The following is a 27,784-nucleotide window of genomic DNA, read 5'->3' as shown; positions in this document are numbered from 1 at the left end:
GTTCATTCATTGTTGCACTTTTCTCCCTGCCCAGCCCTCCCCCAGAATTATTTTTCTAAATTGTCATTTAAGTTATTTAGTAAATTGATCTACAAAACTGTTTAAATTTCTAAAATTTACATTTCTAAAAATTTCTAAAACGCTCATTGTTGTTGTTGTTGTTATGTGCCATCGAGTCGCTTGCGATTCATAATGCTCATTAGTTAATTTTTAAATAGAACAGTGGAATGAGTGAGTGAATGAGACATTTGTAATTTCTGGGTTGTTTTGAAAAGTAAGCTTCTGAATTGTGGGCCCCACATACATTTGCGTGAATGTCAGATGCCTGAATGTTGACTACGTCCTCACTGATTCGCATTGCTTCCTTGCGTACTCTGAACAAAACTGGGGTCATTAATGAGAAGAGGATGTACTTACCCGAGCGGACCCAGTAGACTTGAAATATTTGCAGTAAGCACATTGGAAAGAGAAAATAATTACCTAGTTCAGCATGAAATGAAGTACCTGGTATGTGTCAACATTTCTAAGTTACTTCAGATTTTGCTTTCTAAGCTTGACTAAATTGAGCAAAATCCATAGGGATGTGTGCCGTTTATACTTAACATAATTTTATGCCATGAGGATAAAGGGATAGAAAAGTCCTCTCCCTTAGTTCTTTTTACAGGAAAGATATGACCAAGACAGCAACTTCAGAATGGTAATAAAATAGCTGAAAAGACATTAACGATATCCTCCTTGAAAGCAGTTCACAGATAGCTAAGTTATAGAATAAGTGTTTTGCTTCCCTTTTTTGTACAGTAAGTAAATACTGACACAAAGTTTAAATACAAGCTTGTATTCCATAGATTGGTCATTAAAAAATTAGAAAAAGCATTGATGTCAACTAGGGAATAGAATTGAAAACCTACTAGAGAGGTTTCTTGTTTGAGGACTTGATTTGTTAAACAGAAGAGAGTCATTCTAGGTTCTTGAGTACAGGGCCAACATGATAATCACTTTGGTAAAGATTAAATAAGAATTGGTTTATATGTAGGGGGTGGAGGTGGGGCAAAAGTGCCTTTTTCAGTAATTGAGATAAAAGAAAGTGAAAATTTATTCCAGTAAGGTAAATGGGATTAGAAAGCGCAGAGAAAGAGAAGATTTTGTGAGTGATTAAACATGAAAGTGAAGGAATCAAAGGTTACTGGTAGTATCTTTTGAGTGTTGGGGGCAGAAAAATAATGGTTCTTTCCAGAAAGCAGAAGGTTGAGAAGGAAAACAGGTTTAGAGTAGTCATTTGGTATGAGTCATATATATTTACAGCAACAGCAGCAGGCCTTTATTTTGGTGAGATCATAAATTCACGTGATTGAACATCAAAAGGTATTTATTGACGTTTCCTTTCCACTCCAAACATAGAGTTTCCTTCGCTAGAGGTCACTTAACATTAATCAGTTTTAAATACATCTTATCAAGAGTTTTTAGGCATACGCAAGAAATATCTTCTGTATCTCTCTTGCACTGCATACATGGTTGTACAGTATCAGCTTTGTGCCTGCTTGTTTGGTCTAGACTCTGGAGTGAGAGTGAAATGAACAGAAGGAACTTAAAACAACCACCTAGAGCTAGGGTAAGAGTTTGGAGCAGGGGATTCTGGGAGTCTTCAGTTTTTAGTTTGGATTCTTCATGTTCATTTATAAGTGTTGAAGGGTTTTCAGCAAAAAAGGTTTACATGATCCAAGAGTGTGTGGATTTGGAAGAGGCATAAGTAAAAAGATTTAGAGATGGCTGCAGAGTCTAAAGCAGTAATCATGGTGAATTGAATTAAAGTGATTGTTGGTTTATAGAGATGGAAAGAGGTAGGTTTGAGATACTATGTTAAAGGTAGAATTTTCAGGACTTGCTAATAGATTTTTAAACCCACTGTGATTGTGTTGATTTTGATTCAGAGCACTGCCCCATCAGGTTCTCGAGTCTGTCCATCTTTTCTTCAGTGGAGTCGGTGGTATAGTGGAGTTGGTGGTATGAATCTCTGACCTTTAGGTTAGCAGACGTGTTACTGTATAACCACAGCTCCTTTGCTGATGTTGTTCATCAGGTTAGATGTTGATCATCAAGAAGAAGAAAGAGTCTGTATAGTAGAATAACAAAGAATTGGAAAGAGCAGAGAATTGGGCAAATGTTGTTTTCCAAACATAGAGAACAGAATTTCAGTATAATGAACCCTGCAGTCAGCAAGTTTCTTTATCTCATATTCTCCAATAAAAAGTTGAAGAGTCTTCTAGGATTTAGTTAGAGTGTGAGATGAAGGTAAAAAGGCTTGTCTTACTTGGTGGAGGAGTACAATAAAATGAAGAACAGTTGGCGTTTAGCTTGAGAACCTGATGGATAGCTAGCCTGAATGCCATTGTAGGGAATGTTGTAAGGAGTGTTAAAAGGGAAAGAAAGGTCTGGAATTTGAGTGCTGTGTTGCAGTGACCGCATGAATATATAATGAGTAGAGTCTGCTCTGTACTTTGAACCATAGCTCAGGTGCTGTAGTAGAGGACGTGCATGATTGAGCAAGAAAGCTCAGGTTGGAGGAGGGTAGAGAGCTGGTGCTGGTGTGGCATGAGTACGTTCGTGCATTGGATGAGGAGAGCACCTTCTTTAGGAGCCGATCATTGCTTTTATAAATGTACCTTAGGAGAGAAATTTAGGAAAATTGCTCACATTTTACTCTATGTGGCTTAGAACAGTATCAAGGGTGTGAGTTTTACCATCACAGTTTTAGTTTTGAATTCTGTTAACATGTAGCTGTGTGATAGGGAGCAGATTTCATCTCTGACTCATGTTTCAGTAGCAATGGTTTTGCATTGATGTGAGAGATGCTTCACACAGTCCCCAGTGTATAGTAAGCTTCATAAAAACAGTGCATTCAAAATCATAAAATGTTAAGTAGCTTAAATATTATTAGTGTTGGTAGGATTTCCTCATTTTTCAGTGAGAAAGATCAAAGAAGTTTAATTATGCCAAGAATATAGAAATACTGAGCATTGGACTGAATAATGTGAAAGTTCTAATTTGGGCCCAGGGTTATTCGAGTTTATAAAAAGATATTGGCTCTGGGGAAAGTTAAACAGTAGTAGTAGAAGTCTCTGTGCCATGCAGCCTTCATTCTGTCTTGGACTTTTACATGTAAAACCAGGTGCTGACACATGAGCTCTTAAGTCAGAGTAGCCCCGTATGTATTGGAGTAGAACCATGCTCCCTAGAATTTTCGGTGGCTTATTTTTCAGAACTAGATCACTAGGCCTTTCTTCCAGGGTGCTTGTGAGCAAACTTGAACTGCCAATCATGTGTTTAGTGGGTAAAAGCTTTAATCATTTATACAACCCAAGACGCCCCCTTGTTCCCTAGTTATGACTTCACAAATTCATTCCCAGCAAGAGCTCAGATGAAGAAAAAGAACCTCTCGGGGTCAAGTGCTGCAGTTGTGAGTTAGCAAATTTCAGGCATTTTCAGGCATTTTAGCTGATGTGAGTCTATAAATTGAATTTTATCAGTGTACCAATATTTTATCTTGTCCCCTTGCCTGCCCTTTTTTTTAACCTTAGTATTTCTTTTGAGACATTGGCAATTTGTCTGTTCCCAACTATTTCATAATGCTGAATTTTATTTACGTTAATGACATGAGTTAGTACAGTAGAGGGAGAGGAAAGAGATAATCTGTTAATTTTTGGGGCTCTTTTGCTATCAGATACATCTGTGAATATAATTAAAAGATTCTAGACCATTTCCCCAAAAAAGGTGTTATGCACTAAGTTTTAAGTAGAAATTTCTGAGATACCATGTAAACACTAAATTAAGAAGTGTTTTAAAGAATATTCATCTCTGAAATGGGTGTGTGTACATACATGCCTATGTATATGTGGATGTCTGTTTTCAAGCAGGTGATGTTGGAAAGCTTTTTTTACCCCTTTTTTCTTGGTGTGTACCCTTGAATTGGATCCGACTGGCACAGGAGATCAATCCTCCTCCTCCGGCAGAGCATCTGGTGGATTGCAGAGCAGCTTCTTGCCACTAGATCACCACAGCTCCCTGCTGAAAACTATTTATTAAAACTGCATTGTGGAAAATGTTACTTGATTCAAATTAAAAGGTTATCAGGTTCCCCAGACCATGACTTACTTCCACATGGGGCCTGTGCACAGTGACCTTTCTTACTTTTTTAAGTCAGACTAAATATAACTGACTTTTTAAAAATTCTTCCTCAAAATTTGCTTTAAGTCTTTTTCTTCATAAGAACACAGTAATAATAAAATGCTTTGGTTGGTGTGCACTGTCGAATTGGAGCCCACCAAGAGAGTTTTCAGAGGCTCTAAATCCCACAGGACCAAATAGCCGATCGTTCTCCCATGGAGCAGGATTCTAACTGGGATGTCTCTGAGTTGGCAGCATAAATTCTGATGACTAGGCCACTGGAGCTTTGGTTAGTAAAGGAAAACCTGACCTCTGGGATTGTGACATCAGTAATTTCCTGAAGAGGTAAAATACCTAACCTTGAACGAATGAAATAAAAAATATAATGTCACAAAGTACAGTGATTGAAAACAGAGGTGTAAAATTCACCTCTGCCATATCTAGGCTTTGAAGATGTACAGAAGATTTCTGGCATTTAACACTTCATTCTGGTTGAAATAATCTTGTGCTCGGGCCATGAGAGATTATTTACTCTAATTTTTTATTAAATAGTTCTAAGCAGGGCTTGTTCTGGGTTTTTATTTTGTGATTGAGGCTGGATTTGGGATGAGAGTTGTCAACCTTTGGGAGTAGGTACCACTCTCATCTTTTAAAAACATGCTAGGAGTACACATAGGTCACCTGCTCAAATTTGATTTTCCAAAACAATTACCTGGAACTCCTATTTAAAATTAATGACTTGGGGATATCACCTGCAGTCATTTCCAGCAGAAAGGTATGGAAATCTACATATTGATCTTTTCATTTGTGAAAGATCCTGGATGTACTTACCATTTAGTTTCTGGAATTTTTTACTAGATCAGGTAAAAATGTTTAAAATAAAAAAAAAATGTTTAAAATTCAAAGGAAAGACTAAAAGAAAATGTTAATAATAAGCAGCACACAGATACTGCAGACTTTAGTGTCTGAAGATAGTGAGAAGGTAGATTGGGGTAAAAATGAGGTCTGTAGAGGCCTGGATTTCACTGTGTAATACTACTGATTTCCAAAATTGACACAAGCATTAGAGTAAGAGAAGATTTTATCAACTGAATGTAATTATATTTTGTTAATACTCCTATTCAATAATCAAATGATAAAAATCAGTAGCACGCAGGATACGCTGTAGGGAAGAGTGACCTTTCCATGTGAAGTGTCACCTACCCATGCTGACTTACTTTGTAGCCCAGTGTGTGCAGATAACTGCTTGTAGGTATTTTCTGATTTAAATTATCCTCACCGTCATAAAATAGAGACGTACTTTTATAAAAGTTTTAAAAAGTCATGTAAGTGTAATTGGGCAGCTTTGTTCATCCCACGTTCCAGTTGCTGTAGATCTTGGAAACATGCTTCCTCTGGCTGCACTGTCAGGAATGACTGAACTCTAGTAAAGAACATCATGTTTGGTAAAGTTGAGGGCCACAAAAATAAGGCACTGCTCACCGAGGTGGACCGACACGTAAACAAACGTCTGGAAGTTTATAAGGATGGCTCTGGCCCAGACGATGTTTGTTCTCTCCATGAGTTGTCATGTATGCTATACTCTACCCCACCTTTATGTTAGGAGCTCTGAGAGAACAGTCCATAGAATGTTCCACTGTTGTCCAGAGTAAACAGACCGTAGTCCAGTTCAAACCATTAGCCGCTTCAAGGGAGAAATGTGAGCAGTCTGCTCCATCAAGATTTACAGCTTTAGTCACCCGGTGGAAGGTCATTACGAGTAGGGATCCCACTAGGCAGTGGGTTTGAGTTTTGAAATGTGTGTATTTGGTCTTGAGAGACCAATTTGTTATAATGCTATTACAGTTCAAATATTTAAAAATACGGTTTGTGGACCTCTGATGGCCAAGTGGCAAGAAGCTGCGCTGCAATCCCGGAAGCATGCAGTTCAGGTGCCACCAACTGCTTCCTTGGAGAAGAATGGGCATTCCTCCCGTGCGATTAGCTGCCTCTGAAAACCCCGCAAGGGTCAGCTATAGGTCAGTCCTGACTCGAAGATAACACAACAACAAGGATAATTATAAAAATAACTGCTTTTGTCTATGTTTTTGTATGTAAGAGATGGATTGGTTAAGTGACTGGGGTAATGGGAGTAGGTGTGTCAGACAGTAAGATTGGCACAGGACAGAGCAGGGTTGAGGGCTGTCGTACATAGGATCACTATGAGTTGCAGGCGACTCGATGGTACATAACAGCATTACTAACATTATACTAATATTACTATATTGTAATAATTAACTTCCACAATCCACATTTTTTATTCCACTGTATCAAGTTTTAAGAAATCAAGGTTTATGAAGCTGTTTTGAGGAGTTTTCTAAGAAGCTGAGTCAGGGACGTGGGGCAGTACTGGTACCCTGAGTATGTGCACTAGAGGTTTAACTGGAGGTTGCTTAGGGGTTTTATACATGGAGATTCCTATCATTTTGTCTAGAAAAATGGTCACCGGTTTTATAAAAAGGTTTGAAGATGTCACGTGTAGATGTGGGGAATTACTGATTGTTTTAAAGCCAGGAGTTAAAAAATTTTGGAATTTAAAAAAAAAAAATTTTGGAATTCAAAATCTGGTTGCAAATTTTCCTTTCCAAGAAATCGTCAGCTACAAAGCAAAACTTATTTCCGGCTATAAACGGTTTTCAACTAAGGCTTGAATTAATGAAATAATATCTTTGTCTTTGATATATTGGTTATAACTAAAGAGAACTTAAATGTTTAGGGTTCCTTTTCGTATTTCTTAACATCAGGTGATAATGAAAGTAATGACCTACTAAAAAGTTTTTATAGACTTGAATAATGAATATATGTATATACCAAATTCATTTCCAGTTTTTAAAGTGAGAGTTTTTGCTAGCCATATTAAATTTGGATTATTGTATATCCTTGGAAAAAAATTATCATTAATGTTGCATCATGGTTTTAGTGTTGTCAATACAAAAGTTAACACTTTTTCTAAAAGTGTCGTGAATTTTACAAGTAGGGAAATCATCGAGGACATCCTAGGAGAGAAAACTTCCTGTACTCTGTGCTCCTTCTTTTTACTAGTTAGCCAAGCTGCTGAACTGGGCATTGTGGGTAGTACTTATAGATAGAACAAGTAGCTTCATTGCACTGTTGCTTTGTATTCCTCAGAGTGCTGAAAGCTCATCACACATTTATTTTAAAAAGCAAAAACAGGGTTAAACCTTTTAAAACAAGTTCACAGTTAGAAGGGAAGGATAAACAGGTGACTCATGACTGGAACAACGATTTCTAGAGAACAACTGGAAAGATGATGTTGTTATGTGCTGTTGAATCTTCCGCGACTTACAACGACCCTGTGTACAACATCCCTAAACTCTGCTCTATTCTTGTGCCAATCTTAATGTCTCTGACACACCCCCGTTACCCCAGTCTTGAAATGTCTACATTAGAATTATGATGAAGAATTGACTAGCCTTTCCCTTTAACAATTTGGTAACATAAGCCAGGAGCTCCGTATTATAGCCTTAATATTTTTTGGCTTTAGAAAATTGCTCATTTTCATTTTAAGTGTAAAAATGACTTAATTTCCTAAAGATTGCTAGAATTTCAAAGGGTAACTATGACTTAACAATTAATTATGAATACTAAGTAGGAGACAGTTATCATTGCTGTACTGTTTTTGTTTTCTTACTGTTTATTCCTTGCAGTTCTTTGCGATGATGTGGAAATTTTTTTTTTTTAAATAGGATACATTAATTGTTTGGTCAGAAGCTGAAAACTATGATCTGGCTCTGAGTTTTCAGGAAAAAGCTGGCTGTGATGAGATTTGGGAAAAAATCTGTCAGGTAAGTTTCTTTTAAAAATACATTATTTGTCTTCAAATGCATTCTTGAATTACTTTTACCCCAAAAATGTACAAGTATCAGAACATGGAGCAATACTATTTAGTGTGACTTGGAAATTTCCTTTTATATTTTACAGCAAATTATTTCATTTAAAATTTTGAGAAAATAACCTGTCTTACTACCATTTTAGATTTCTCAATTTTGATACCCTGTTTTCAAAATTAAAACACTGCTTTTGAATTGATTCCAGCTCACAACACCACTCCATTGGCTTAGCTTTCTAAGGCTATACTCTTTCCAGGAAGTAACTGTTTCATCTTTTCCTCATGGGATAGCTAGTGGGTTAGAACTGCCAACTTTTTGATTAACAGCCCAGTATGTAATGCGTTGTACCACAAGAACCCCTTAAATTCCTAATTAATATCTTGTAAAATAGTAAGATGTTTAAACAAACTAAAAGAAGATTAAATAATTATGTGGACAATTAAAGCAGACATTGTGGGGGGGAAAGAAGAACTAACTGGGGATGAGGGTGGAGAAAACAGTGCAACAATGAATGAATGAAAACCCAAAATCTCTGTAAATGTTCATTAAAACTAATAAAATTTAATAAAAAAAAAAAGAAAGATATGATGTGCCTAATAGCATTTTAGGGAGCTCTGCTGGCCTACTGGTAAGAAACGGTGCTGTACTCTTGAAGGCATGCAGATTGAATCCACCAGCTTCTCCATGGGAAGAGGATCAGCAATCTCGTCCCGTGCAATTTACAGCCTCTGAAAACCCACTGGAGAGTCAGCTGTGGATAGGTTCCAACTTGATGGTACACAACAACAACAGTAGTATTTTAAGAACTGAAATGGAATTTACTTAGATGATTGTGACATCGAAGTAGAACGTTCTGATGAGAGCAGATGCTACTTGGCAACAGGACAAAAGACTGTCACATTTCTAAATACAGATCTTCGCTGCCCTCCATAATATGGAAGAAATTTAGACAATAGACCAAGTGTGAGCTTGGAGCCACACAAATAGAACACTGTCACTTCCTTAAATCTGCAAGACACTGGGGAAGCTGCATAACATGTTGATCCCAGGTGTTTAAGGATAAGTCATACTTTCTTAGATTGTCATTGTATAAAACCATGTGCTGGTTAACATGATTCATGTAAAATTAAAAAAAAAAAAGAATAATTATGTTGTAGGCTTTCAGAAAGTCATTGGTGTTCTATGGTGTAATTCCTGCGTTCATGTGGTTTGAATCCCAGTCATTGCATCTCCTCTGAAGACACTACCTGTCTGTGGTGTAGGACTGCTTGCTGTTCAGATGCTGAGTAGGTTTCAGTGGCACTTCTGTCCTCAGGTGGAATAAAGACCTACGAATCTGTTTCTGAAAACTAGCCACAGAATGACCTTTGGCATGATCTGCAGTAAATAGCATAAACCAAAGGCTGCAAGCCTCTTGGATTGAATCCACCAGGGGCTGAGTCTGCAGGGGAAAGATGAGCAGTTTCCTTGCATCACAGTAAACAAAACCACCACACACCTCGGTCTTGGAACCCTGAGGGAGGGTCACCAGGAGGCAGTGAGTTTGAGTTTGGAGCTGGTGAAAACCTTCAGAAGCACAACAGTCTGATCTGCAGCCAGTCATGGGCGTTATCCAGGTCTGGGCACCAGTTGGTTCTGGGTTGACCATGCCTTAGGCCAGCTTGACACCGGTGAGCAACAAGCTTTAGATTTATTTATTTTACTATTTTTTCTTTTTTAAGTAAATAAATCTCTGATCATCTGTGTGCTTATTATCCCTGGTGGCACAGTGATTCAGTGCTCATCTGCTAACCAAAAGGTCAATGGTTTAAAGCTATGAGCGGGTCAAGGGGTGATGAAAAAAATGCAGCATTCTGCTCCTGTAAATATTTAGAGCCTTGGAAATCCTGGGCACTTTTTTGTTCATGTGGCCAGTATCTAGACAGCTACACCCACTCCTTAACACATTGGCATGGTTGGGTTTCAAAGACCAGGTTATTAATGTGAAAACAGATGGCATGCCTCACATGTCAGGTGGCATCATTACATAACTGCCGAGCGACTGAGGCCCAGCACAATTGATGCATAACCCTCATGGCCAACATTATCACCTCCCAGATGGAAGCTTTTACTACACAAAATAGTGGCTTTTTTTTGCTGTTGCCATATGAAATGATAGAAGAGGTAATTCTGAAGAGAGAAGTAGATACGTTGCCAAGAGCCTTTCTAACTACTTCCCTTTCCTCCTTCCTATTTTGGGACCCAGTTCACCATAGTAATTAGGATCTCAAGTGAGTGGGGACCTTTTGTCCCAATTAATTCACTAGTACTGGTTCTTTGCCTTGTTTATATTACAGATGTTGTTAGCTGAAGTCATGCTTTGCTCACGTTTCCTTAGCTCTTTCTTGATACCAGTTTTATGTTTTCAGCCACCACAGTACATTTAGTAATCATATCTCCTTAGGTTCCTTTTTGCTATGACCGTTGATAACTGAAGATTTAAATTAACCGTGACATTTTATCAACCGTTTTCTGTGAATAGCTCTCTGATTTGCTGATTGTGTGGTACAGTGCTCACTTTTACCAGAGAGAGTATGTATTTGTGTGTGTGACCATTGCCATTTTCACGTCTGTCTACATCTATCAGATGTTCCCTCTAGTAAGGTTTATCTTAGGGAGCTGACCAAGATGGGGTTTGTGCCACTTGGGCCTCCTAGAATCTACCACAAAGAGAAATAATGTCACTCAAGAAATTGTGTGAAGCTTCTCATTACCTTTGAGACTTAATATGTGTAGATCTTAGATCACTAAGCTGCTTAACTGGGAGTATTGGGCTCATTCCCAATTTCAGATTTTTAAAAGTGTACTACTTTGTTATTCATTGTTCTGATGATCTTTTTCTCTTAACTCACATCTTACATATAGTTGAAACATCCAGTTATGAAATAAAAAATTCCACAATATATAAACACTAGTAAATAGGACTTTACCTTAATTTATGCAGTAAAAATACCTGACTGCCGTTGGGTGAGGTTTTGACTCCTAGGGACTTTCCACCAGGATTAAGTTTTAGTTTTTTGTAAAGGTTCATGTAAAGTGAGATTTAAGACTTAAAGGGATCTCTCTCTCTCTCTCAGTTTTACGTACTTTGATTGAGTACCCAGCAAATACTTGCTTATTCAGCTCTTGATTTAGTAAATTTAGCCATTCTGGAAATGAAGAAAATACTGATCCATGTGTTAAAAAATGTAGAACTTTTTAGTTGACCAATTTTAAAAACAGAGTAACATTATAATATTTGTAAAGATGCTCATAATACCAGTAACAGTATACAAACGATTTTGTGTATAAGCAGTACAATTAGCCTAATAATTTTTATTATTATAAAGTCCTTAAAAGATAACATCTCCTTTTGTATTCTCCCTTCTCTTCCTAATACCAGCATGGTAACTCACTGTGTAATTATGTATCTGCTCCTGTATTTCAGTATGTGATTGTATGTTTGGAAACATTTTTTTCCCTCCATTACAGGTTGAGTGAAAATTTAGAAGGCAGTCTAGTTTCCATTCTGCCACTCGTGGACATTTTATTTTATATCATTAATTATGGTACCCACAATGTAATCAGACACACTATTTCCACACCCTTCCCGTGGTTCTCCTTTCTGTTAATCCTATCTTTTCTTGCTCTGTGGGTATTATCCTTGGACAGACTCTGCTTGCTTTGTTGATTATTCTAAAGAGAATAACCTCCTTGGTTTTATTGTTCACCTTATAATATTGTTTGACTGAAAATTGAGCCACTTGGGCTAGTTCTTTGCCAGCGATGACTGATGGGCATAATCACAAGGAGTTCTACGATCTATTGGACCAGTATTATTGTTGTTGTGTACCATCAAATAAGCCTAGTCAGTTTTGTATATTTCTCTGTTTTCCCAAATCTATCCAGGACACCTGCTGTGGTCCCATTGAGAGTAGTGCATAGTAGTAACTGAGCTGGACACCATCTGGTTCTTATGGTCAAAGGGTCCTGAAAGTTTGCACAGTCTTATCAGGCCTGTGAGTTGCCTAGTATAAAATCTGATTTTTTTAAATGTTGATCTTGTACCTTGATGCTTTACTAAATCCAGCCCTCTTTTCTCAGAGTTTTCGTGATTTTTCTATATATAGGATCATGTCATCCTATAAAGATAACTCTAGATTGCACTGCAATCCCTAAGGCACAGAGTTCGAATTCACCAGCTGCTCCACAGGAGAAGCATGGACAATCTACTGTATGATTACTGCCTCTGAAAATCTCCTGGATCGTTAGCTATGGGTTGGTTCCAACTTGTTGACACACACCAACAGTCATTCTGTACATATGTAAATAGCAGCAGAAAAAAAAATGTCTTATCTGCCACTTGTTGTACTAAAGTGGAATTGTCGGATTAAGACAGACTAGGAAGTGGGATTGACCATCCACTTCAGAAACAACAGATCTTTGAGAACTCTTATGTTCAGTAGAAAAATGCTTTTAGACCCAGCACTGGAGGTAGAGTCCTTAGAATAGAAGACATTTAAAGAGGAGGTAGAATAGCTACAAGCATCATTTAATAACAACATGGAATGAATGAATGAATGAATGAATGAATGAAGTGTGAATGTAGGGAACTTGGAGTGGGCTGTCAGAGCCCTTGAAAATTTATTTTACTAACCATTGTGTTGGTCTCCAGCTACTTAACTTCGGGCACATGGTTTTACAAATCAGCAGCAGCTGTGGAACAGTATAACAGAGCATTTTCCAAGCTGTGAGAAATGGCAGTGATCATGGGTTGACAGATTGTCAAGAGACTGTGTCCCAACTGTGGCAAGACTGTGTCCAGAGGAACCTTGGAAATAAAGGCCACAGTTAGAGAGGTTTTGCTTGCAGGGTGGTTGAAAAGCTGAAACTGCTCTGAGATGGTTTGCTGGATGATTGAAGAAACCAGAGGTGGCTAGCGTTTATGCTGTTGAACTGAACCTGGACTTTGATTAATTATGGAATTGTGCCTTGTTTAATCTGGCTTGGGACTATGAGATACTCTTTGTGTTCCTCATTCTTCATCCTTTTTCCCTAATAAACCCCACCACTATGAGGTCTTTAAGGCTTGTCATGAACATTGGAGCCAGTGATCGGTAAAAATAGGTGCAGGTATGCATACCCATGTTTATCGTGGCTTTGTTCACAATAGCAAGGAATTGGAAACAACCTAAGTGCCCCTCAGTAAATGAATGGATAGAGAAACTGTGGTATATTCACACAATGGAATACTACACTGCATCGAAAAACACCTCATGCAGTATTATTCAAGAAGTCTCTGTACATTTTCATTGAAATGAATAATAAGTTTAAAAAAATATAGGTGGAGGAGCCAGGGGTATGTTGGGTAGGGTGTCTGCCCTTATAGCTATTTTGATACTGTGGATATTATTTATAGAGAAAGTTCCCCTTTATGAAGTGGGTACAAGTCAGACTTGACCGTCCCCATTTGCAGCTATTCCTTTTGTAATGGATGATTTTTGTTCTTAAAAATGAAGTGGAACAAATAAAGATAAACATTATCGAGCTGAGATGGACTAGCATTGGCCACTTCGAATCAGAAAATCATGTGAACTAATATGCCGGTAATGGAGAAGTAAGGAAGAATGGGTTTTGCATTCATACGCAGACAAGGTCATTTCAAGATCCACCCTGTAGTCAGGACTGTGGCAGGATACTACCCATGCACATACAAGGATGACCAGTTAATACAGTATTATTCGGATATATGCACTAATGCCAAAGATGAAGAAATTGAGGATTTTCACCAAACTTTGCCATCTGAAATTGATTAAACATGCACTCAAGATTCTTTAGAAGTAATTAGTGACTGGAATCCAAAAGTTGGGAACAGGGAAGAGGGACTAGTAGTCAGAAATAATAAACTTAGTACCAAATGAGGCTGGAGATCCAGTGATTGAATTTTGTGTGGTGCTGGTGGTGTTGATTGCCGTCGAGTTGAACACGACTTAGAATAGCAACCCAATGAATAAAAGACCTGAAGCCTTTCTGTAACTATCGTTTCTCAAAGTTCATAAGAGTTTCCAGAGTAATGTTGTTTAGGAAGTGAATGCCACTCCTGCTCTGTGTGGGGGTGTGTGTGTGGGGGGGGGGTGTGTGTGTGTGTGTGTGTATAATTACATTGTTTTTAATAAAACATTGACAGTATGGAATGCCAGTGTTGCATGTAAACTGCTGATGAATATACATACATAAAAATCCTTAAATTATCAATTTTTTCCAACAAGTTTTTGCATACACATTTGGAATTCATGCTACTAAATGCACTCTTTTCAAGGTTATCAAAAACAGAACCTAAGGCTGTGGCTACAAAGTTGATTCCAAGTCACACCAACTCTACAAGACAGAGAAGAATGGTCCCCCAGAATCGTTTACAAGTAAATCTTTATGGAAGCACACGGCCACACCTACCTTTTTTCTGCGGAGTGGCTGGTGGGTCTGAACCAATGGCATTACTGAAAAATTCCTACAAGGTTGACTTAACTCTGTAAGCTCAAATATATACAAAACCATGAAAAAATAAGAGTCATAGGAGATTCATAAATTCCACAATACAGCTAGGGAACTGGAGGAAGCTTACAAGTTAAATTTAAAATAACAAGGAAGTACTACTAAATAGCTGGGAGTAAGTTTAAGAGCTTGAATGTTGTGTAGTCAATGATTTATTCTTCACAGATATCTTTTTTAAAATCCTAAATGGTGACTACACAAGGACCACACTTGATGGACTACACAGGAATTGGATTGACATCTGTGGAAAGAAATAATTGGAGAAGTTAATATCAGCAGGCTAAACCAGTCCGGGAATGGACTGGAACTGACCATCAGTTCAGTTCTAAGCTCAAACAGAAGCTGAAGAAAATGGAAATAAAGCCAGAAGAACCAAATTAACAACCTTGAGTCTGTCTCAACTGAACTTGGAAAAATAATGTCAAGAATGGGTTTAAAGCATTGAACACTAGTGATCAGAAGAGCTGTGAGATGACATCAAGGGCATTCATAAGTAAAGCAAAAGCTCATTGGAAAGACAGCAGAAAGAAAAGGCCAAAATAGATGTCAGAAGAGACTCTGAAAATTGTACTAGAAAGTCAAGAAGCTAAAACAAAGGGAAGAGGTGAACTGAAGACTTAACGTGGTCAGTTCAAGAAGAGAAAGTATTAAAACGAACTGGGAATGGGTAAAAAGAGCTGGAGTGAAGAGAAAAAGAAAAGGAAAAACTTGTTTGGAATTTCAAGAACTGAGTTGCAATACTTAAGGATACAATAGGCTAAATCTTGAATGATCCAAAAACCATCAATAAAGTATGAAGGACCCTATGGGGGGAAAAAAGAAAGCAGGAAGGAATACTCACTTCGGCAGCACATAAACTGAAATTGGAACGATACAGAGATGCATGGCCTCTGTGCAAGGAAGACACAAAAATTTGTAAAGCATTCCATATGATGGGGGGAAAAGAGAAGAAAGAACAAAGGAATACACGGAGTCACAGTACTAAAAAGAATTGGCTAAAATAGAATCATTTCAGGAAGTAGCAAATGGTTGAGAACTGATCATAATGAAGGAAGAAATTCAAGTTGGACTAAATGTGTTGGCAAAAAATAAGGTCCCAGAAGTTCCAGGCTGTGCCAAGAAATTTGGAAAACAACTACCCAGCCAACTGGCTGGAAGAGATCCATATTTATTTTCATTTCCAAAGAAAGGTGATCCAGCAGAATGTGGGAATTCTCAAACAATTTAATTTATAGCACATGCAGGCAAAATCTTGCTGAAGATTATTTAAAAAACAGGTGAAACAGTACCTTGACAGAGAACTGCCAGAAGTTGATGATGAATTTAGAAGAGGGCATCATACCAGGGAATATCATTGCTGAAAGCAGGTGGATCCTGGCTGAAAGTAAAGATCCCCAGAAGACTGTCTACTTGGATTTTATTAACTGCAAAGGCGTTTGACTATGTGGATCATTATAAATTATGACTAACACTGAGAAGAATGTGATTCCCAAAACACTAAATTGTGTTCCTGTGAAACATACCTAAACAAAGAGGCTGTTGTCCAAACAGCAAGGAAACACTGGTTTCATATCAAGAAAGGTTTGTGTCGGGGTTGTATCCTTACTTCATATCTTTCAATCTGTATTCAGAACAAATCATTCAAGAAACGTGACTTTATGATTAAGAATGCAGCATCACCCCAGTCAAAATAGCAAAATTTAACAGAACAGCAAGCAATAAATGCTGGCGAGGTTGTGGAGAAACTGGAACCCTTATTCACTGTTGGTGGGAGTGTAAAATGGTGCAACCCCTGTGGAAAGCGGTATGGCGCGTTCTCAAAAAGTTGCAAATAGAGATACCATTTGACCCCGCAATACCACTACTGGGAATATACCCTGAAGAGACCATAGCTGACATCCAAGCAGATATATGCACACCCATGTTTATTGCAGCTTTGTTCACAATAGCAAGGAGTTGGAAACAACCTAAGTGCCCATCAACAAATGAATGGCTAGAGAAGCTGTGGTATATTCGCACAATGGAATACTATGCTGCATTAAAAAACAAGGATGGAATCCCAAATCTCTGTAGATGTTAATTGAAATGAAAAATAAACAACCTAAATTAAAAAAATAAAACAAGGAACTCATGCAATATTACTCAAAATGGTTGACTCTGGAGAACATTATGCTGAGTGAAATGTCCCAGTCACAAAGGGACAAATATTGCATGGTGCCACTGTTGTAGAATGGGACTGTCCTTGGAGTTGGAGAGAGACTGAGTAAGATGGGTTCAGTAATGTATGCTGCTCTGAAACAGAGAAGGGAGAAAACTGTTTAAAAGAGAATGTGATTAGGTATTTCTGTCATGACAGGAGTCTAGAGCGATGGCTACATGGTGGAGTGGACCTGGGGGAGGGTTTGTAAAATAATGAAAGAATCTTTTCTTTTACTTTTCCAAGAGGGTAATGTCTGGTGGGGGGGAGCCTTGGGAGGGGACAAATCTACAACAATGAATGAATGGAAATCCAAAGCCTCTGTAAATTTTCACTGAAATTAATAACAAATTTAAATTTAAAAAAAAAAAGAATTAAGTTAGAGTAAGGATGGCAATGGAACCACCTTACCTCTGTAACTTGATTTGTGCCACTATTAGAACCTCTACTCAGAATATTATTGCTTTTCAATTTTTGACTCCTGCACTTTTAACTTGTTAGTTAAATTTGTATCTTCTAGGCTGCAACACTTTCATGATACATCTTCAAGGATATGAACATGTACGGCTAAGCACAATTGATAACAGTGCATCTAAATTCCAAAATCAATCTCCATAATAGTCTGTGTGTTTCCTACTGCCAAGGGGGCCCTTTAGAGTAGTGAGAAAAGACATTCACCCTGAAACCCACAGCGTCCCTTTTCAGCAGGAAGTAGCTAAGAGAATACGCCATCCCCTTTTCCTCATGAATCAGGGTGAAGTCTCTCTCAGGGAGGAGTGATAGGGAATGGCAAGGGACACACTGACAAAGGAGATTAATCAGAACTGGCTTTGACAAGCACTGTGGCAATTGGACAATTAAAACAGACATTGGGGGGTGGGAAGAAGAACGAACTGGGGAGGAGGGTGGAGAAAACAGTGCAACAATGAATGAAAACCAAAAATCTCTGTAAATGTTCATTAAAACTAAAAAATTTAATAATAATAAAAAAGAATGCAGCATCACGATCAGAGGAATACTCATCAGCAACCTGTGATGATAGATTATGATAGCATAAAGTTGCTTGCTGCAAGTGAAGAGGGCTTGGAGTGCTTGCTTCATAAGATCAAAGACATAGCCTTAAATATGGACTACATCTCAACATCAAGGAACTGGGCCAGCAGGCAACATCGTGATAGATGAAGGAAAGATTGAAATTGCCACCAATTTTACTGATACCCACAGTCAGTGCCTTGGTACCTGCAGCCTGGAGATGAAGAGATGTAGCATTGGGAAAGTGTACTGTCAGTGATCTTTCCAGAGTTCTGAAGAGCAGTGATGTCAGACATGCTGATGTGTGTCTGATCCACGCCATAGTCTCAGTTACTTGCTGTGCATCTGAAAGCTGGACAGTGACTGAGGAAGAGAATAGATACCCTTGTGTAGTAGTGTTGTTGTTGTTGTTAAATGCCTTCGATTCGTAGACTCATAGTAACCCTATGAACAAAAGACCTGAACACTTGTATAACTGTCATCGTTTCTCCACGTTCGTAGAGTTTCCAGAGGCAGATTATTTCAGAAGTGGATGCCACTCCTGCTTCCAAGCTTGTAATCAGGGAGCTCCACCAAACACTGTCCACCATGGGTAACCATTGTCACAGTAGTGGTAGTAGTGTTAGAGAAGAATAGTGAATATTTCATGCGCTACCATGAGAGCAGAAAGGTCTTTCATGGAGAAATTGAAACCATTGTGGTCCTTAAGGTGCAAGGATGGTACAGTTTTGCCTCACATACTTGGGATATGTGGTTAGAAGTGAGCAGTCATTGGAGAAAACCCTCAACATAATGGATTACCACTAGCATCACTGTAAGTGGGCTTGAGTGTGCCAAGATGGTCAGGATGGCGTTTAGATCCTGTGTTTATAGGGCATGTGAGTCATAGTCTTAAGGACACATAACAATAGTAATACGTAAATAGTTTACTTTCTCATTCCCAATTTGATGCCTTTCTATGGATTATTGTTCTGGCTATCACTTCTTACACAGTGTTGAGTAAGTGTGGTGATAAGGGCTTCCCTGTCTGGTTCCTGTTTATAAAGGGGACTGTCTTCAATCTCCTCCCATTGAGACAAATGTTGGACATTGGTTTTTCTGTATATGCTTTTAATTGTGTTGATGGAATTCCCTTCTATTCCTATTTTATTATGGGTTTTGTCAGGAAAGGATGTTGAATTTTGTCTAATATCTTTTCTGTATCAGCAATCATGTGATTATTTTTATAATTGATTACTGATTGTTCTAGTATGGATCCCAGTTGGTAACATGATTTTTTTTTAATATGATGTTGAATTGCCTAAAAAGTTGAGAATTTTTGCATCTATGTTCATAAAGGTCATTGATCTAGAACTTTCTTTTTCAGTAGTGTTCCTGCCTGACTTGGATATCCTGACTATGCTTTCGTTATGGATTGAACTCAAGAGCATTCCATCTTTTTCTGTATTTGGAAGTATTTTTTGTGAAATTGGTGTCAGATCTTTGAATGTTCATAGAAGACTCACATGGTGAAGCTTTCTGGGCCAGGATTTTTTTTTTAAACCGCAAGCCAGCTAGTTTTGTGTTTTATTTCTGTGAGAAGTTCAGGCCTGGACTGCACATTTATTTCCACAGTGGGTACTGGCACTCTTATAGCTGCTTGGTCTTCAGGTTCTCCTCATGTTAATTGCGCCTTCGTTGCAGGACACTTGTTTTCTTGAAAGGGTGGGAGATTTAGGGGTTTGTACTTCTTGCCCTTAGAGCATTTTCTGAGGTTCTCCTGAGTCTGATTGATAACTTGAGAACATGGGCAATGGATAAAAATATGGAACACTTCATGACTTTGTATGTTATCCTTGTGCACAGCCCATGCTAAACTCTCTGTATTATTCCAGTTCTAGTACGTGTGCTGCCGAAGTAAGCACTGTTGGAAATTTTTTAAAGACTTGTTCCACTGCATCATTTTGGTAGCTCTGTTCTGATTTTCTGCCTCTGTATTTGTTTAGGTTGGCGTTGTTGTTATTTATTGCCATTGAATCAGGCAAGACTCATAGCGACACTTAAGAACACAAAAGCCTGAAGCCTTTCTATAACTATCGTCATTTCTCCAAGTTCATAGAGTTTCCAGAGGCATGTCGTTTAGGAAGTGGATGCCACTCCTGCTTCCAGCCTTGAATCAGTCTGGGAGCTCCACCAGACACTGCCCGTGATTGGTAGCCATTAGGTGTTTGGCACTCCTATGGCTCAGCTGTTCCATTATGGTATTTGAAAGCCAAATGGCACAAGATTCGGTGTCACAGCAAACCCACATTACCTCGTTACATCAAATTGGCCAGAGATCTATATACTTAGAAGAATATTCCTCCAAAATGTAGTAACAAATGATTAAAATATATTCCCTCTGGCCCAACTTTTAAATATAAGGGCCCCCAGGAGGCCTTGTTGACTCTAAACAAGAGGCTTAAATAAAAACAATCTAACAATCCACACAGATTCTCGACCAAAACAAGAGCATCATATTACAGACTCCACCTGTTCCATCCACCTCCAAAATGGAAGTAAGGGATTTGACGTTATATATTGTTTTTAAGTGCCATCTAGTACCAACCCTGTAAACAAGAGAACTATTATCTTCCTCTTAAGTGTTTCCACAGGCATGTTTCAGAAGTGGATGTCACTCCTGCTTCCAAGCCTGTCTTAATCAGTGAGCTCTCCCAAACATTGTCAAACAAGTATATAATGGCACACCATTTGGTGTCATAGAATCCAGAGTTGCCTCAATACAGAGAAGGGACATAGCAGTGCTATACCACTTCGGAGAATGTTCATTTCAAAGACAAAAAGTAGGTCCGAGGACCCGAATGAATTTCCAAAGAAACCAGGCCTGCACCCTGGGCTCTCATTGGCCAAGAAAGAGGCTTCCAGCCATAGGTTGGCATTGAATGTATAAAAATAATTTTCTTTGCTTTGTGGTTGCGTACCTTTGAATTGGAGCTGACCCATTACTTCCCAGTGGGTTTTGAGAGGCAGTAACGGTACAAGAGGAGATTCCCCATCTTTATCCTTCAAAGCCATTTAGTGGATTTGAGCCATGTACCTTTCAGATTTGTTTGAATGTAATTATTCATAACATTACATTATCTGATTTCTTTTTTTTTATTTTGATGTTACTCCCTTTATAGTTTAATCCTGTTAAATGTGTCTTTTCCTTGTTTAACTTGGTTAGATTTGCCAGAACTTTGTCAGTTTTATTAATCCTTTCAGAGGAACAACTATTAGTTTTGTTGATTGATTGTTTTCTGTTTTGGTTATTTCTGCTCTAATCTTTATTGTCCGTGTTCCCCCCACCCCACCTGACTAAGGCTTTCCTTGTGTTTTTGGGGGTTTTTTTGTTTGTTTGTTTGTTTGGGTTTTGTTGTTGTTTTTTTTTAATTGAGATATTGTGTTAAGGTGTTGAGTTTGATTTTTTTTTTTTAACATTATTTTTTTGTGTGTGTGTACCGTCAGATCAGATCTGACTGTTACAGGAGGAGATTGACCCTCCTTTTCCCGGCAGAGCATCTGGTGGATTCGAACCGTGTGCCTCTGGGATTGTAGTTGCAGCTCCTTGCCACTAGGCCATCAGAGCTCCCCTGAGTTTGATTTTTCCCCAACTTTTTTTGATGTGTGTATGTTTTTAGCTAGCAAAGTGCTCTCTGGGCACTTTGTTGTTCTGATTTCTGTGATTTTGGTGTTATGTTTTAATTCACATTTATTTCTAGACATTTTTAAATATAATTTTTGTATTTTAATACCCAGTGTTGATAGCTTCCATGCATGTCGGAGAATCGGGAATGCTTAGTAGGCAACTCTGCAGGCATCCAGCTAGATATTTGGGTTTATCTGGGATTGACTGATCAGATCAGTGACATTAAGCTTAGCAAAAATCCTGGAAGCTTGTCAGGCTTAATCCTCAATAACATAGAAATAAGCATGCTCTAACCTAGTAAATGTGTCCAGAGCAGTTTAGTTTGAAACATACACAAAATATATCTATTTGAAATACAAATTAACTCATCAGATTTCTTCCTCTTTCATAATCTCTGATTTATCTTACCTTTTTACCCTCACTGCACGTTCAGCTTCTCTTTCCTTTTTCTTGATACTGCCAGTCTTCTGGCTTTTACTTCTACCTTTATACCAAATTTGTCTTCTCTTTTTCTTCTAGTTTTAGTTAAGGGCTGGCTATTCAGACACTTGAAATTTAGTAACAAGGAATTCTTATCACCCCCTCCTCCTTCCTGTTACAGGAGCTAGAATCTTCCTAATTAGGGGTTTTAAATTAGCAGGTAGGTGATTCTTCCTCTTTGATACTGTGTTAGTTATCTAGTGTTAAAACTAATGAGTGACTTTAACAAACAACTTTATTTTCTTGTAGTTTAGCAAGCTAGAGGACCAAATTCATGGTGCTGACTCGTGGGGATGGTTCTGATGATGTAGTCTGTAGGGTGCTGTTCTTCTAGCCCTGAAAGCTGAGCCTCAGCTGGCTTGACTCACCCAGCCACTCTGCTGGAGAAGGGTGTGCGGTCCCCTCCATTGTGATGATTTGTAGCCTCCAGAAACCTACTGGAGAGGCAACTCGGAATTGATTCTGACTTTATAGCAGTTAGTTTTGAGTGAGCCCTAAGGGAAGACATTGTCCCTCTGGTCTCTGGGAGGAATCCTTGTGTCTTTTAGTGTAGGCCTGGCATTCCTTTGCTTCTTGGTGATCATCATGTGTCATGATATCTCTCTTCCCTCACCTTTGCTTGTTCACATCTCTCTTTATGTCTTAAAAGAGTTTGCTAAAAGAAACATCCTTCCCTAATGCTGCCTGATTAACATGAGGACTCTCATTCCCACATCTGTCTTCAAATTCACTGTCAACTCTTTGCAACCCTCTTGCAGGTTTTTTAAGGCTGTAAGTATAAAGGGAGGAGATTGCTCATCTCTGTCCCAGAGTGCCACTGGTGGATTTGAACTGCCAGAGATATGAGGCCTTTGATTAAGCACCTCAGCTCTCTGGCCTATGGCACCAAATCTCCCTGTAACAGGTACAGGCTTTCAGACTTAGTGTGCTTATTTCTGTGAGGAAAAAAAAATGAAAAAAGTTGTCAACGATTTCAACTTCCACACTCAGTACCTTCAGTGCTAGCAGTCAGGAAATAAGTTTGTGTTGCATTGGGAAAATCTACTATCAGGGACCTCGCCAAAGTGCTAAAGAGTAGTGGTGCCAGTTTAAAGACAAAAGTGCACCAAATCCACAAAATGCTCAATAAAGATGATACATGTAAGCCTGAAAAAAAAGTGCACCAAATCCAAGGTATGTTCTTTTCAGTTCCTTCCTATGCAGAATTGCTGTGTCTTGGAGAAAGTGAAACCAGAGTGCTCCTTGGAGGCAAGGATGCTGAAGCTTTGTCTAACGTACTGTGGGCTTGATGTTAGGAGAGACTATTCCTTGGAAAGGAACATCATGCTTAGAAAGGTGGGAACGTCAGCAAAAGAGGGGAAGACCCTCAACAAGATGGATTGCCCAAAGAAAAACAAATGTGTCTTGGAAGACGGTGCAATCAGAGTGCTCCTTACAGGCACAGAAGGTGAAACTGTAACGGTGGGCTCAGGTATGTCAGGAATGAGGAGGATGCACAGGCTAGGGCAGGGTTCGGGTTCGTTGTTCATCAGATCTCTGTGAATCATGAATCGTGGTCAGCTTGACAACATCTGATAACACAACAAAGAGCCCTAGTGATGTGCTTCATTAAGCTTGGGCTGTTCATGAAAAGATCTGCAATTAAATTGCACCAACCACACGGTTGAGGAAAGATAGTCTTTTCCTATAAAGATCTTTTGCCTTGAAAAAACCAATGAAGAGTTGCTTTCAATGGTACTTACATCGTGGTATTGGATTTGGGAGTTTAATTCAGTCAATAAGAGGTAGTTATCCTCTTCTGTCTCAACTTTTATTGGAGCTTTATAATGCTCCAATTCGTCTCTGTCCTCAAATCTAATAAAACTGATGCAGATTAATGTGCATGTCACTTTCCCCTGCACTTTTGCCCTTCTGCTATGGGTACCTTTATCTCCTCTTTAAGGAGCCCTGGTAGGAAAGTGTTATGTGCCTTCAAGTCAGAGCCAACTCATAGCTGACCTTCCAGCGGATTTTCAGAGGCTGTCAGTCTCACCGAAGGAGATTGCCCATCTTCTTCCATGGAGCAGCTTCTGTACTAAAAATCAAACAACTCTTTACCATTAGAGCCACCAGAGCTTTCTCCCTTGTAGCACAGTGCATATAGGCACAGAAGGTGAAACTGGAATGCTGATTGAGAGGTTGACAGTTTGAGTGCACCAGCCATTCCTCAGGACAAAGATGAGTATTCTCCCATAAAGATTTACAGCTTTAGAAACCTGACGAAGAGTCAGTTGTGTGTTAGAACCAGCTTGATGGCCATGAGTTGGCTTAGGGTTTGGGGATGGTGTAGTACGTTATGTTTGAGTTGCTGACAAACAAGTTAGAAGCTTTGTATCCCACCAGTCACTCCACTCGAGAAGGACAGACACTCCTTTCAAAGATTGATAGCCTTGGGAACCTGAGACTGGGTGGGTCTCTGTGAGCTGAAATCCACTAAAGACAGTGGGTTTACTACACTCCATTTGATTCTTATTCATAAGCAGTGTGCTTCAAACCAGTTCATTTCTAGTTGATAATTTGTCCTACATTTACTGAGTGTGAACCTAGATTATGATAAGCTTCTCAGGTGATTTTTAAAGGTATCTTTTGCATAATTAAAAATTAATAGGGATCATGAAACACCCGCATATGGTTATTACATCACAAGTGTACATACTCTCAAGGATTCAGATTAACCAAATATTTAGACTAGGAAGTTTCATTCAGTGATCTAGTTTGAAATACTTGATTCTAAACATCATTTCCCTATGCCAAGATTCACTTTAAATTAATAGTGACAGTATTCTTAATGGCCTGGCAGCCTGATGTTTAAGTACTGGCTGCTAACCAAAAGGTCTGTAGTTTGAAATAGCTGCTGTGCAGGAGAAATATGTGACAATTAACTTGAAGATTAAAGATTGACCACAGCCTTGGGAACCCTATGGGACATTTCTGCTTTGGGGTATAAAATTACTTAGCCACAAGTTGGAACCAAGAAGATGGCAACAGCTTTGGGGTGGTTGGTTGGTTGGGTTTGGTTGTTTAGTTTGTGTGTGTGTGTGTGTGTGTGTGTGTGTGTGCGCGCGCGCATGTATTCCAGATTCTTTATAAGGTATTTTTAATTAAGGTCAGTGATTTTTGTTCCTAGAGTTTAGAGTTATTTTGTGTCTTAAGCTAACCCGCTCTGCTTGGTTCTTTTTAGGTTCAAGGTAAGGATCCATCAGTAGAAGTCACACAGGACCTCATTGATGAATCAGAAGAAGAACGGTTTGAAGAAATGCCTGAGACCAGTCATCTGATTGACCTGCCCACATGTGAACTCAATAAACTTGAAGAGATTGCTGACTTGGTTACCTCCGTTCTATCCTCACCTATTCGTCGAGAAAAGCTGGCACTGGCCTTGGAAAATGAAGGCTATATTAAAAAACTACTGCAACTGTTCCAAGCTTGTGAGAACTTGGAAAACACTGAAGGCTTACACCATTTGTATGAAATTATTAGAGGGATCTTATTCCTAAATAAGGCAACGCTGTTTGAGGTCATGTTTTCTGATGAGTGTATCATGGATGTCGTGGGATGCCTTGAATATGACCCTGCTTTGGCTCAGCCAAAAAGACATAGAGAATTCTTAACCAAAACGGCAAAGTTTAAGGAAGTCATACCAATAACAGACTCTGAACTAAGGCAAAAAATACATCAGACTTACAGGGTACAGTATATCCAGGACATCATTTTGCCTACACCATCTGTTTTTGAAGAAAACTTTCTTTCTACTCTTACATCTTTTATTTTTTTCAACAAAGTTGAGATAGTCAGCATGTTACAGGTACGTAAACAGGTGTTCTGCAAAATTGGGATTCATTGTTTAGTGGATTTCTTAATTCTAACAGGTATTCATCCACTTATACATATTTACTCTTTTGGAAAGATTTGTTTACTATGATTTTAAGATCAGTGCGCTGTTCTGTAGCTATTTTAGAAGTATCTTTTATTTCATTTTGTGAGACCTGTATATCGTGTATGCATGCATACACATCCTTGTGATAACTTCTCAAATAACTCCAGTGTACTCAGCCTTATTTTAACTTCCCAGATAATGCAAATGCACGGTGGGGCTGAGTGATTTGCAGTGAATAATGATTAGGTTGTTTTCTATGTGATGCTGCCTTTACTTGGAATTGCCTCTTAGATTTGTCAGTTGTACTGAGAAGTTTTTTGGTACAGCTGATGTCAGTTTGCTGTACTGAGGTTACTTGGGGTTGCTGTGATTCTGAATGCTGTGCCACTGGTGTGTCAGATGCCATAATGGTTACCATGGTGGACAGTGCTTGTTGGAGCTCCCAGATTAAGACAGGCTTGGAAGCAGGAGTGGCATCCACTTCCTAAACAGCATGCCTCTGGAAACTCTAGGAACTTAGAGAAGCGGTGACAGTTAATAGAACAGAGTTCAGGTCTTTTGTTCATGGAATGACTAAAAGTTGTGCTCAACTCAACAGCCCTTAAAAACAACAACATATTATGTTTAATCTTTTATATTTTGACAGTGTATGTTGTTAAGCTAACTTAACAATCGCATTGATTAGGACTCATAGCGACCCTCTGAACAACCAGTAAAGACATTGCCCTATTCTGTGCCAGCCTCATGATCTCTGATATGCTTTAACCCATTGTTATATTGACTGTGCGACTCCATCTTGGGGAGGGATGTCTTCCCTCCACCTTTCCCAGCATGATTATCTGTCTGTTCTTCTGGCAGTTTATGGGATATTCAGTACTCTAGCACCACAGTTCAAAAGTATCATTTCTTCTCTTGCCATCCTTATTCATCGGCTTTCTGATTTATAGGAAATAATATGAAGTTGACAGTATATCCATAAGCATGATTTTAAAAGTTTCTTTGAGATAGACTATATTTACTGTGTCCTACCAGAATGTTCATTTGTTACTTCCATATCTGTCCTTTGGTTTTTTGAGCAGCTGCTATATACTGGTGCAGTGATTCTCAGCCCATGATGGGGAGAGCTGTGCACAGACCTTTTCAGACGGGTCTGTGAGACTGTTGTATGTTTCTTTATATATGTCCGTTAAAACAGCACAGAAAGGAATCCAATTGGCTTGAGGTAAGGTGGACATTAAAAAGTGAAAAGGGGCCACTATCCTTACTGAATTTTAAAATTTTGGGTAATATGGTTTGTTGCCCTCATCACCAAGTTTTCTTTTCATTAGCATAGTCATTTTTACTGAAGTAATAGATGTTTGTAAGTGTCTCAGTTTTTATTTCAAATATTAATCTCAATCAGTAATCATAACCTGTCTGATGGACGTCCCCTGAGGCCTCAGTTTTTAAAAGTTTAAAGGGGTTTTGAGACTCTAGATTTAGAACTCTCTATATTCTTGGTCCTTAGTTACAATACTCCATATAGGATTATTCCAGCTTCTATTAATCTTTCTATTATTGATACTTCACTTTCTGTATAGGGGGTACGTCTCATTTTTCATACTACATGGTAAATAGTGTGAGGGATGTTAGACTTACACTTTTGGTTTCATTTGTAATACATAGGATCCATATTTTAATGTGTAGACTGAATCATTATTTAGTGCAGGTCCCAGCTTACTGACGGAAAAGCCATTTTCATCTCAGGAAATTGAAAATAGAGCCACCCAAAATACATGATGTAAAGGATTCAGGATGCATCCCTGGCGTACACCCTTCCCAATTTTGAACCATGCAGTGTTACCCTGCTCTGTTCTGACTACTGCCTCTTG

The 27,784-nt window shown here is 38.7% G+C and overlaps 1 protein-coding gene across 2 annotated transcripts in view; it reads left to right on the top strand.

Moving 5' to 3' along the window:
* The window catches only part of SMEK2 (SMEK homolog 2, suppressor of mek1 (Dictyostelium)), a 68,344-nt gene that overhangs the window by 4,081 nt on the left and 36,479 nt on the right, over positions 1–27,784 (top strand). For both annotated transcript variants that reach the window (XM_006880934.1, XM_006880935.1), the window contains exons 3-4: positions 7,908–8,006; positions 25,218–25,841. In XM_006880934.1, the coding sequence (XP_006880996.1) occupies positions 7,908–8,006; positions 25,218–25,841 (723 nt within the window). The remainder of the gene's footprint in view (positions 1–7,907; positions 8,007–25,217; positions 25,842–27,784) is intronic.

The sequence above is a fragment of the Elephantulus edwardii genome, unplaced genomic scaffold, assembly GCF_000299155.1.
Source record: "Elephantulus edwardii isolate Elephantulus edwardi_28Jun2011 unplaced genomic scaffold, EleEdw1.0 scaffold00011, whole genome shotgun sequence".
In the NCBI taxonomy this organism is placed as follows: domain Eukaryota; kingdom Metazoa; phylum Chordata; class Mammalia; order Macroscelidea; family Macroscelididae; genus Elephantulus; species Elephantulus edwardii.
The sequence above is the reverse complement of the archived record's forward strand: the minus strand, read 5'-3'. Positions and strand labels throughout refer to the sequence as shown.